At 34.2% G+C, this 13,465-nt stretch overlaps 1 protein-coding gene across 1 annotated transcript in view; it reads left to right on the forward strand.

Annotated features, from left to right (window-relative positions):
• Positions 1 to 10,531, forward strand: part of doc2a (double C2-like domains, alpha) — a 48,317-nt gene extending 37,786 nt beyond the window's left edge. The window contains exons 9-11 of the mRNA XM_028476466.1: positions 5,659 to 5,740; positions 7,047 to 7,143; positions 9,810 to 10,531. Coding sequence (XP_028332267.1) covers positions 5,659 to 5,740; positions 7,047 to 7,143; positions 9,810 to 9,946 — 316 coding nt within the window. The 3' untranslated portion in view covers positions 9,947 to 10,531. The remainder of the gene's footprint in view (positions 1 to 5,658; positions 5,741 to 7,046; positions 7,144 to 9,809) is intronic.
• Positions 10,532 to 13,465: the final 2,934 nt, after the last annotated feature.

Here is a 13,465-nt window from a genome sequence, read left to right on the forward strand (position 1 = left end):
TTCCATGTCATGTTACTATAGTAACAGTCAGATGATCCATTTTACACCTCAAACAAGATACATGTATCATTAACCTAAGCCCTAAATTATTTAAATTAGGGGGAAACTGCTTTGCTATCACATTAGAGGTTCTACTGTAGAAAGAAAATGGTACACTGATTTTATGTGCACTTTAAATAATTTATTTTCATTGTATCCAACCCTTTGTGTCAGGGGTGTAAAACTAGTTTTGGTTCAGGGGCCAAAGTAGTTTGATATGTAGTGGGATGCAGATTTCAGGTGCCGTGTGGGAAAAATTATTTCCACATTATTGAGACCTAGTTTTCACTTCCTCATGTAAATGATATCTCCATCCAAGCAATGAATGACAGATTTTTGTGTATGTTTTTTAATTAAAAAAGTTAAATAAAAATTAAAAAAATTATAATAATAAATATAAAAAATAAACGTAATTACCAATTTATCCTTGCCATGTCTGCATATGTCATCAAAGGTTAACACTACATGTAGTGCAATCTTTTTTCTTTTTCTTTTTTTGACAGCAATGCATCTTTTAATAAAAATAACGCATTTTTTATATTGTGTAATTGTTAACATCTTGTGGAATTGTTTGTGAGGAAAACCTAAGTTTAAAAAAAAAAAAAAAAGAAAATTCTTTTCAAAATTTGTGATAGGAAAAAAAAAGGCAATCGCGTGATACAGGCAATGATAAATGTTTTTTCTGTGCATTTTTACTTTCTCCTGTGGACCAAATTGGATGCTCCAATGCCTTGAGTTTGACACATGCTTTCTATCATAAGACCTCACACCTTAATACTTGTGTTTGCTCCTAATTGGTCCCGGCCTCATATTGACCCAATGAATCACCTTTGGTCGCCACCCACCAGTGATGGATGACTGCGGTTAACCCACATAAAGTAATGGAGACAGATGGGAGCACTGGTTCACACAAAAGGAAGCCATCATGATTTATATCAACCGCTTAACAGCTTAATCACAGCAGCATGTGCAGCTATTGATAGCCTGTTGTTATGTAACATAACAAATATATCGGTGATAAAGAGTCAACAAAGGCGTATTTATGGGTTTTTGTTTGAGTCATAAGGGTGTGGGATTTCATTACTCGCTGATGATGTGTTTGTGTGTGTTTGAAATGATTTGACTGGATAGAAAATGAAGAAATGATAATAAATAATAATAATAATAATGATAATAATAATAATAGTGAGTGAAACAGGTGAGTTTTGAGAAGTGATTTGAAGGATGGGATGTTGCGGATGTGGCTTGGTAGGGAATTCCATAGGGTGGGGGCAGCTACAGAGAATGCTCTGTCCCCCCAGGTTCTGTGCTTGGTCCTGGGGACAGTGAGGAGGTTTGCATCGCAGATCTGTGAGGCAGGAGGGGGCCTGATTATTAAGGGCTTTAAAGGTGAGGAGGAGGAGTAGTTTGAATTTGATGCGCTGGGGAACGGGGAGCCAGTGGAGGTTTTGGAGGACAGGGGTGATGTGGTCACAGGAGTGGGTGAGGAGGCGGGCAGCTGCGTTTTGGATGTATCGTAGTTTATTTAGGAGTGTGGAAGTTGTACCAAAGAGGATGCTATTGCAGTAGTCAAGGCGGGATGTGATTTAGGCGTGAATTAGAGTTTCAGCGGCGGGGAAGGAAAGTGAAGGACGGAGACGAGAGATGTTTTTGAGGTGAAAAAAATGCAGTTTTCATGATTTGTTTGATGTGGTGGTCGAAGGAAAGGTTATTATCAAAAATGATACCACGGTTACGGCACTGAGAGGCGGGACACAGGGTGGAGTTATCAATGGTGAGGTGAAAGTCAGAGGCTGTTTGGGTGAGGGAGTTTGGACCAATGATTTGTTACTGTTTAAGATCAGGAAGTTTTCTTGGAGCCATGTTTTGATATCAGAAAGACAATTTGAAAGTGTGGAGTGGGTTTCATGGGTGATAGACTTGGTGGAGATGTATAATTGGATGTCATCGGCATAACGGTGAATACGGAGACCATGGCGACGAATGATTTGACCGAGGGGGAGGAGGTAGATGGTGAAGAGGAGAGGATGTTAAATAATGGACCTTTGTCTTCATAAAGTCATGTTTAGTGTTGAGCGTCTTATTCCAAGCACTAAAAAGGATCATACTACATAAATAAGCACCAATCTTCCCACTCGTAGCTGAAGTTTTCCCTCTCTTCGTCTGCACATCATTTAAACCTACGCATACATCCCTCACACGTCCATAGTGCAGCACATAATGCAGCGTGTTTCATTTCGGATGCTTGCTCACATCGTTGCCCTTTGGCAGAATTCTCTTCCCAGATGCTTTGTTGTGTCTGAGAGCGTGTGGGAACATACGCTCACCGAGCTGGGGGTGGTGCATGGCGAGCAAATGTGAATAAAGATTTTTTGTTTTATTTTTTATTTTTTGGCAGTGCTCCGTCAAGCTGGCTTAAAAATATCCTGAGAACGTATTGACAGCTTTATTTATTTGTTTATTTTCAAAAATCTCAGCTGCAGTGGGTGGAGAGGAAAAGATGATTGGTCGTCACTTACAGTCAGCTGGAGAGATCCAGGTTGGAGTTGTGTACATGATTGCTAAATAATATTAAAACTCACTGATTTACACAGTTTGTCTAAAGCTTTCCACAAAGTAAACACACACAATTACATTTAAAAAAATATCCGGACAACAACAAAAGACAGCGAAAATATACAAAATAACAGTAAAAGATGCACAAAATCACTCGTAACATAAAGACAGCATGGCAAGAAACATAAAAATATTTCAGCAAAATACACAAAAGGACAACAAAATACACAAAATAACACAAACACACACAAAAATAACTGAAAAACACTCAAAATGACAACAATGCAAAAAGTGACTCGTAACATGATAAGCAGCAAAAATACACAAAAGGACCACAAAAGCCCACAAACATAACATTAAAAACATGCAAAATGACAACATAAATACACAAAATGAATCCCGTAAAAAAGCATAAACAAATTCTCGGACAATACACAAAAGAACAAAAAAAAAAAAGACAACACAAATATACAAACTGACAATAAAGAATACACAGAATAACTCGTAACGTAAAAAACAGCAACGCAATACACAGAATGACTCTAAAAACACACACATTTATGACAAAAAAATATTTAAAAATGTCAGTAAAATACACAAAACGACAACAAAATATACAAAATGCCTCCAAAAAATGTACACAAATTACAGGACGATACACAAAAGAAAAAATGTCAGAAAAATGACTTGTAATACAAAAAACTGCAAAAATACACAATTACTCAAAAACATACACAATTATGACAAAAAAACATGTATTAATGTCAAGGAAATACACAAAAGGACAACCAAATATACAAAATTACAACAAAAATAATAGAAAAACACACAAAATGACGACAACAACAACACACAAAATGACTCCAAAAAACATAACAAAATCCTTTGTTCTTTCCTGTATTAATTCTCAGATTGGTCATTATTTTAATGCTGACATGAATATTAATAAGCTGGCTCTTGGATCAGAATATCACATTTTTGTGGCCTCGGCTGTGATAACATATGCTGATCTCTGGTCAAAAACAAACCCTTATGTAGACACCAAATAATTCTTACTTTTTATTGAAAAGTCACAGATACATACTCCTTTCAAATAGCTATAAAGACTTTTTTTTTTTTTTTTTTTTTTAAACGTGTTTAAACAGAAAACAACAGTTTATTAACAGCAGATTTTTTACAGAACAACACGCACAGACATTTTGAAGCCTAACGGTTTAACATTAAAGAAAACTACAGACGATGACACATTTATGTTGATGATTTGCTTTTGATAAGGTGAGGCTGCACTAGGCATCACTAAATCAATCATGGTGGTGTTTTCCTTTCTTATTATTAACAAGAAACAGATCATTAAAGGATCTTTGGACCAAAAGGATTCACTACTCAATAAAAACGATGACGTTCCTGACACCAATCTATCAGCCACCAGCATGATTAGATAACGCTAGAAAAACTCCATCTACCGTACTCTGTCACAACAAATACGTGTTCATGTTCTTCTCAGCACTGCAGGAGTGGAAAACACAGGTGGGTTGGAAATGAAAATTGCCAAGATCAGTGCATTAAAGAAGGTCCCCAGTGTTCCCAGTATAAAGACAGGATGTTTCCAGGGAAACTGCTGTTTATTGGAGTTTTCACTCATCTTTGACATGCTACTGTATATTCTCTACATTCCATAGCTGTGAAATTACACTTTATAAACACAGGCAGACTTTTCCACCACTATTAGGTGAACCGTCAAACCAACACAAATATGTATATTTGGATGTAATTAATTAACTACGTTAAAATTAAAATAAAAGATTAAGATTGAGAAGCTTCCAAAGTAAATGTAAGTCAAATTCCTTTAAGGTTTTTTTTTTTTTGTTTAATAACTATGATATTATATAGTTATAAGTTGTTTGTACTCTATGTTGGTAACAATTGGGGCCAGAACGTCCTCAAAAAATAGGTTTTAAATCTCAATGGAACCTTCCTGGTTAAAAAAAGCTAAAAAAAAAATAAAATAAAATTCAATGCTTTTCAAAATGCTAAACAGTCTAGAAAAAAAATAAAGAATTATTTTTGATTCAATTTTATTGTTGCATCTGAGCATGCAGCAATACAATGGTGCATTAAAATGTTGGAAATAAATGTTCTTTAAACTTTAATATAAATATTATGTGTCCTTGTACTTTTATAAACTTGTAAAACCTCTTTTAAACTAGAACGTATTTGAAATAATTTGGCATAAGAGTAATTTGGGAGTCAAGGCAGTATGCATTATGCACACTACGTTTAGGAAACAGACATGATGACAAGAAAACGACACAAAATGACAGAAAAATACACAACATGATAACAAAAACACACTTAATGACCACAAAATACACAACATGACAGAAAAATACACAACATAGTAACATTTGAGGCAAGAACGCCCTTGAAAAAAGGGTTTTAAATCTCAATGGAACCTTCCTGGTTAAATGAAGGTAAAAAATGCAATGCTTTTCAAAATGATAAACAGTCTAGAAAGAATATAAAGCATTATTTTCGATTGCATCGGAGCCTGCAACAATGAAATTGTGCATTAACTTATTGGAAAAACATTAAACTATAATGAATATTATATATAGATATATATATATACAGTACATAACACTATTTTTAGTAAATGCACTTTTTAATATGTATTAAATAGACATATTTGCGTTAAACAGATTGAAGATTTGAGTCTTTAAATATGCAGAAAAACGCTTGTTGAGTCAAAGAGAAAAGAAAAAAAATGAAGATGAAGGCAGCTATAGTGCCTTTGATAAGTGCTTTTAAAAAGTCATCCCTCAGTGACGAGGTCATTAGGAACGCGGTAATCCAGGCATGACTGGATGGATTGAGCTTAATGATATATCCTCTGTGAATAAACTCCCTCCAACCTTGGAGCGAGTCTTCCTGTGCATTAGCATTTACCCTGAGAGCTTCTCTCTTCTCTCAGCGGGCTCTGACTTGTAAATGATAATGACCACACTCTATATATATATATATATACCGTACACTATATGTCACATGTCTGTGTTTTCTCTACAGGTATCTGAAGCCAGACATTCAAAAGAAGTCCAAGCACAAAACAGCGGTTTTAAAGAAGACTCTCAACCCGGAGTTTAATGAGGTAAAGACTTTGGTGTTGGTACATGTGCTTTATGAAGTATGTCCAGAGTTTAAGTTAAAAAAAAAAAAATAGAAAAAAGGCATGGTTATTTTTCCACATAAAAACACGCTATGGGAACAGAGGCAGAGCAGCAATGTGCTTTTGAGAAGGGGTGTGGCCTCCTCCTGCCTTACAGCGGTTAGGAAACAGCGATGTTTAGCGATTTGGGATATGAAAAGCACAAAATGCTGACACTAACCAACTTATAGGAACTGTTGGCTGTAGGAAATTGAAAAATAATTTTACTATAATTAAAACAAATAATAAAAATACCAATTCACCCTTGGGTAGGCACTGCCTACCTTGCCTACCCTGACTGCACGTCACTGGTTGAAAGTGACCAAAAATGATGGAAAAGGTGGTGAAATGGGATTTTAAAAACCACAGAAATGGGTAAAAAGTAACAAATTAGAGTGGCCAAAAATGAAAAAAAAAGTGGTAAAAAGGCTTCAAAATGTCAATATTGGCTTAAAAGTGGCAGGAATGGGGGGGTTGTTGGTAATGGAATTTAAAAAGAAGGAACAATTACTTCAAACTGGCAAATAATGGGCATGAAGGGTAAAAATAAGCAAAAAAAGTCTGGAAAGCATTCAAAAATACTCCTAGTTTCTTGAAAGCATCTGGCGACCCACACCCAGTGTGTCGTGATCCAAAATGGGGTCCTGACCCCAAGGTTGTGAACCCCTGATTTATTTTACTCAGTGTATCATCGCACCACAAAACCTTTTTTTTTTTTTTTTTTTTAAAGTAAACGATAAATAAATAAAAAAGAGTTTCAGATATTTTTGATTAGAGCCCTGCATTAGGTTTTGTCATCTAGAAGATGATTTAGGAAGAAATTTAAAAGAAAAAGGAAATTTTTAAAAAATTTTGCACAAGCTGCTCAAAATTTCCTGGAAATTGACTAATTACATATACAGTACATTATACATTTATAACATTATGGAAAATGAAGGTTCAGAGATTTTACCAAAGCGTTAATCAAGCAGATTATGAAGGTTGGCTCGCTGTGTTATAGTATGGAGCAATTATTAAGTGTCTTGTGCAACTTCTCAATAACAATAAATTGGCATAAAATTTGAACCCAAATAATTTGCCAAGATATGGAACCAAATACAGGGTTCTAACCTAAATCTAAAAAAAACCAACCCTAATGTTGAAGGGAAAAGGAAAATAAGCTCATCTCCTCATTAGTGAGTGTTTTTCTATATTTACATATGAAGCACAGCATACCTGACAAATGGAATCCGCTGCCCTTTCTCCACAGGAGTTCTTCTATGAGATCTCCTTCTCAGAGTTAGCCACTAAGACGCTGGAGGTCACGGTGTGGGACTACGACCTTGGGAAGTCAAACGACTTCATCGGTGAGTCAGCGGCACAAAAATGATTTCCTGGCAGTGTTTTTTTTTTTTAATTTTTTATCAATGATAAGAAGCTGTTTGGAATACCTTAATCAGACATGGGCAACTGGTGGCCTGCGGGCCGTATGTAGGCCTCAAGCTAATTTTGAGTGAGCCCCAAAAACAACTGTACAATAGCAAAGAAAACGATCCCATAAAGAACAGAAAACGACAACACAAGTACACAAAATGATTCCAAAAACTCCAAAAATGACAACAAAATGCCATAAAATACACCAAATGATTACAAAAACACACAAAATTACAAGAAAATGACAGAAAATACACAACATTATAACAAAGACACACTGAATGACCACAAACTACACAAAATGACAGAATAATTAATCATATGATTACAGAAACACACAAAATCATTAAAAAATGACAGAAAAATACACAAAATTATAAAAAAAAACAAAAAAAAAAACACACAATGACCACCAACTACACAAAATGACAGAAAAATACACAAGATGATAATAAAAACACACTAAATTACTTCAAAAACACATAAAATCACACAAATCAACTCCAAAGACACACAAAACGACCATAGGAATAGTCAAAAAGACAGAACAACAGACAAAACGACAACAAAGCACTAAATAATAACAGAACACTCCAAAGACCATATTAAGAACATTTGCTATGAAGTATATATTACATTTATTTTGATGGTAATTGACCAAAAAATGTTTTCCAGTGATGCATCACTTAGGTTGAAAGCCAACACAATCAGAATGGATAATTAAAAATGTATTTTAGTTTGTCTCATCGCTCACCCTTCACAAAAACGAGGATAGAATAGAAATATTCCACCTCTCGTAATCATTTTTAAATTTCACGACCAATCATGAAGTGATATTTACACAAAGTGTCACGTTGGGTTTTGATTCAATAAGATAGAAACGTTGCGTGAAGAAACGACGCAAACTTGAGCCAATATTGTCAGCGTGTGGTGGGAAAGATGTGATTATGTTCCATTATTTTTACATTTTGCTCTTTTCATGCTTCCCTTGGCCTAAAATTGCAGGATGGGAGGATGTTGGGTAATAAAACAACATGTGCACAAACAAGCTCCGATCTGTTTATCAGCGTCCTGCTCCTTCTAGAAATCAGTCGGAGAAATTGCTGTTTGCTTTGGAGACTCTTTAATGGTCGCATCTCATTTTTTAGCACAAACCTTATTAACTGGAGCTCAACTACTCGTGTGTCCTGTAGTTTCCAATCAAATGCAGAGCGGCTTCGTGAACAAAATACAGAAAGATATTAAATGTGTCCCTTTTTATCCCTCCCTATAAACACATGCTGTTATTCAACAGTCCATCAAGCTTTTCTGTTTCTAATTACACCCATATCTGTGTTTCTTTGTTGTTGCTTCTTTGAGTGTTTAGTTTTGTATACAGCAAAAATGCACCAAATAACAATGAAAATATACATGACAAACAGCATGACAGCATGGCAACAAGACCACAAGATATGAAATAATGTAAACACACACAAAAATAACAGGAAAACACTCAAAATGACAATAAAAATACACAAAATCAGCTAAAATAAAAACAGACAATATCGGACAATACACAAAAGAAAAAAATACATGTAATGACAATAAAATGTACACAAAATTACTCGGAAAACAAAAAAAAAACAGCAAAATACACAAAAAGACTCCAAAATACACACATTTATGACAAAAAAAAAACATTCAAACCTTTTTAGCAAAATATACAAAAAGACAACAAAATAACAAAAACACACACAAAATAACAGGAAAACACACAAAATGACTCCAAAACATAAACAAATTACAGGACAATACACAAAAGAAGAAACAAAAATGTACAAAATGACTCGTGACACAAAAAACTGCAAAAATACACAGAATGACTCGTAACATAACAAACAGCATGACAAAAACATACAAAAGTTTCAGCAAATTACACAAAAGGACAACAAAAGATACAGAATAACATTAACACAAATGACAATATTAGAAAAACACTCAAAATTACAACAAAAGTACACAAAATGAATGCAAAAACACATACAAAATGACTCATAACACAAAAAACTGCAAGAAATACCCAGAATGACTCTAAAACCACACACATTTATGACAACAACAACAAAAAATACAGTCTGAAAAATATAAAAGATAACAACAAAAACACAGGAAAATAACAGAAAAACATACAAAATGACTCCAAAAACATAACAAAACACTTTTTTTATTTTCTCATTGTGTTTTTTAATTCAACATCTTATCCCTATACTACGAATCTACAGTAGATAATTATATCCTGGATTAATCTCCGTTAGCAGGCTTCAACTAACCAAACATTCCCTGTCAGAGAGATGCTGTCTTACGACGATTGATAACAACACGCTAATTAAAGTGTTTTCAGCCTCGGTACGTGCGCATTCACATGAAAGGGGTGGAGATTGCAGCGTCTGACCAATCACTACAATGGAGAAAACTGGCAGAGTGACCACAGACTGAGGATGCAGCTCATTACGCCCACACTTCCTTATATTTACAAAAAACACTGTGTTCAAACTCAATCCATTCTTTTAACCTGATTATTTCTCTTTTCTTTTGTTTGTTTTTTGTTTGCTGTGGTCAGGGGGCGTGTCCTTAGGCTGCCACTCCCAAGGTGACACTCTGCAGCACTGGATAGACTGTCTGAAGAACAAGGGCAAGAAGGTGGAGCGCTGGCACACGCTGACCAATGAGCTGCCAGGATCCACGACACACGAATGAACTGAGCCTCTGTCTCAGGCTGGAGGGATGAGAAAGTGGAGATGACAAGCATTTCATCGCATGCTCTGAGGACTCTGTGCATGACTATGATGGGTTCATGTCCTACTTGCTTTGTGTCATTAAGAAGATGTAATAAGTTATACCCAGCGTACCCGAAGGCATCGCGTCCACAGATCATCAGCATGCTGATTCAGCAAATGAAGCCCAGAGTGTGGGAGTAAACATGTGGATTGGCCTCTTGTCCACGTGTAAACAATGTTAGAGTCATCAGAAAAAAACTTGTTTTATAAACTCCGGATACAGTGGAGATATTCAATACCTCCTGTCAATGTGATGTTACATGGATGATTTTTTTTCCTCTGAAGAAGGTTGCATTTGTTTTTGCGTTATTGTTTTCTTTGTTTACATGAGACAATGCGGCAGAAACTTTGCTGACATGATTAAAATATCAAATGCACTGAAAACCACCCCAAAAAGCACAGAAAAAAAACTAAAAAATACGAACCAAATTACAACAAAATTTGACAAAAATACACAAAATGACAGAAAAATACACAAAATGAGACCAAAAACACACCTGATGACCACAAACTACAAAAAATGAAAAAAATACACTAATGTACACAAAATGACAGGAAAGGGACAGAAAATGACAGAAAAACACACAAAATAACATCAAATTGACAGATAAATGCACAAAATGATAACAAAAACACATTAATTGACCACAAGCTACGCAAAATGATAAGAAAAAGATGTAAACCGACAAAAACACACTTAATGACCACAAAGTACACAAAATGATAAAAAAGACAGAAAACAACAACAAAACCACACAAAATGACAGACAAATGCACAAAACTACAAAACGTTATTACAAAAACAAACAAAAAAATACACAAATGATTACAAAACACACAAAAATACAAGAACATGACAGAAAAATACACAAAGAGATTACAAAACCACACTTAATGACCATAAACTACACAAGAACGCGCTTAAATGATGACATGTTGCCCTTAAATAAAACGCTTTCCTCCAGTGTTACACTTAGCCCATCAGAAAAACATTAGCTTTGTGATCAAGCCTCTGATTGGTCGAAATAATTTCACTAGAAGTGGTTTAGAAAACAAGTAATTTTCTGTTTTTCTTTTTCATGGACAGTTTTTCCAAATCAAGAGAACCAGCAACCAATGTTTGTTTGTTTAAATGTGAAGTCAAAGATGCTGCTTCTTCTCACTGAGCCCAGATTGTAGATAAAAGGTTTAATTATGGAGCTGCTTCATCCCTCCCTCGTGTCACGTTTGCTTTGCTCTTATTAAAATCAGCCAGTTTTACATGTTGGACTGTGACAGAAAAATACCCTTCACTGAGCACACAAACCTCTTCTTTGCAAATTGTTTTTTGCCAAATGCTTCTGAACATTTTTGTTTATCTTTCCCATCGATTCCTCTGATTGTCACGGAAGTTTACAAAAACAGACTTCACTATTTCAGGCTTTACTGCAGGTTTAAATGTTCAGGTCTGTGTTTTTTTTATTAGTATGGAAGACCCTTTCTGAAAGTAAGAAAACAAAAAAATAAATAAATTAATGAAAGTCATAATTATGAGATATGAAATCATATTTATGACTTACTATCTCATAATTACGACTTAGTATCTCAGAATTATAAGACATAGGAAAGTCATAATTCTAAATTATCTCATAATTATGACAAATAAGAAAAGTAAAACCATAATTATAAGAAATTATTAAGTCATAATTATGAAATACTATCTCATAATGATGTGATACTAAGTAATAATTAGGAAATAGTATATGATATTTATGACTATTATACTATCTTCTAATTAGCAGATACGAAGTCAATTATGAGACAGTATCTCATAATTATGACTTACTATAGCATAATTTCAATTTATTCTCACATAATTATGACTTAAATACAATAGGGAAAGTAAAAATACATTTTAAAGTCATAATTAGGAAATAGTATATGATAATTATGACATAGTATCTAATAATTATGAGCTATGATATGGAAAGTTAAAAAAAATGAAAGTCAACTATAGGATTCTGAGATACTAAGTCAGTTATGAGACAGTATCTCATAATTATGACTAACTATCTCATAATTGTGATTTAGTAATGACGATCATTTTTTATTATTTATCTTTTCCTAACGTAAAATAGGAACTATCTCATAATAATGACTTAATAATTTTTTATTATAGATTTACTTTTCCTAGTGTGTTTTTGTTTTGTTCTTTTCACTTTTTTTCCTGGCAGAAATATGCTTCCATAGATTTGGAATCTAAAGGAAAAATGAAAGTTGGCTGTGAACAGTTGACCTATAGTCTGCTTTATTGTCTCAAAACTGGACAGAAAAAGCACAGTTGGTTTAACTCAAAGTTTTACAGACAAGCATGATCAGAAAAAGGCAGTTTCGTTTTGTTTTATTTTGTTTTCATATCTGGATCACAAATACAGATGAGTTTGTCGCTGCTTTACTGTGGACTGCATTAATAACGCGGCATGCTGAACATTAGCACTGATGTTCATATGTAAATATCTTTTGGATGTTTCACTTGCTTTGGATGTTTGTCTTTTGAAAAGTGTGCATGATTGTTTTTCATAAACAGTTGATATGAAATCCCTTGTGTGTGTGGGTGCTCTCTGATCTTTTGCTGACTCGGCAGTGAAACAATCACTCCAACACTGCCACCCAGCGACATAAATCCACTACTGCAAATAAAGAAAGTGAGGCAGAAAAAATCCCTGGAAGAGTAGAAATAAAATGTTATCCATTTTTTAGCTACAGAGACTCTTCAAAAGCAAATATAAGAAACTGTGAACATTTTTTTCTAATTTCTATGCCTTACTATAGCCTTACCTTTGATTTGAAATGTTTGTCATTTTATTTTTAAATTTCCACTTTTTCTCATTTTCATGCCTTACTGCATTTTATTACCAGTATAAGTATGCATCATGTAATTAGACTAGTTTTAGGGTCTTGCGATAGCCTTATCTCAGAAAAAAAATTTTTTTTTAAATTCTATTTTTTTTGCCTTACCTCTTATTTGTCATTTTTTTTCTCATTTTCCACTTTTTCTCATTTTCCCTGAATTACTGCATTTTATTACCAGTATAAGTATGCATAATGTATTTAGACTTGTTTTTAGGGTCTTGTGATAGCCTTATCTCAGAAAAAAAAATCAAAGATTTTTCGCTTTTTTTGCTTTACTATAGCCTTACCTCTGATTTCTCATTTTTCATGCCTAATTGCATTTTATTCCCAGAGTAAGTATGCACTTCATGTTTCAATTAGTTTTTAGGGTCTTGTGATAGCCTTAACTCTCATTTTTTATGCGTTACCGCATTTTATTCCCTGGATAAGTATACACATTATATTTAGTTTATTTTTGCAGCCTTATCTCAGAAAAAAAAAAATCTAAAATTTTTCAATTTTTTGCCTTACTGTATAGCCTTACCTCTGATTTGAGGTGTTTGTCATT

Source organism: Gouania willdenowi, chromosome 19 (assembly GCF_900634775.1).
Source record: "Gouania willdenowi chromosome 19, fGouWil2.1, whole genome shotgun sequence".
Lineage (NCBI taxonomy): Eukaryota > Metazoa > Chordata > Actinopteri > Blenniiformes > Gobiesocidae > Gouania > Gouania willdenowi.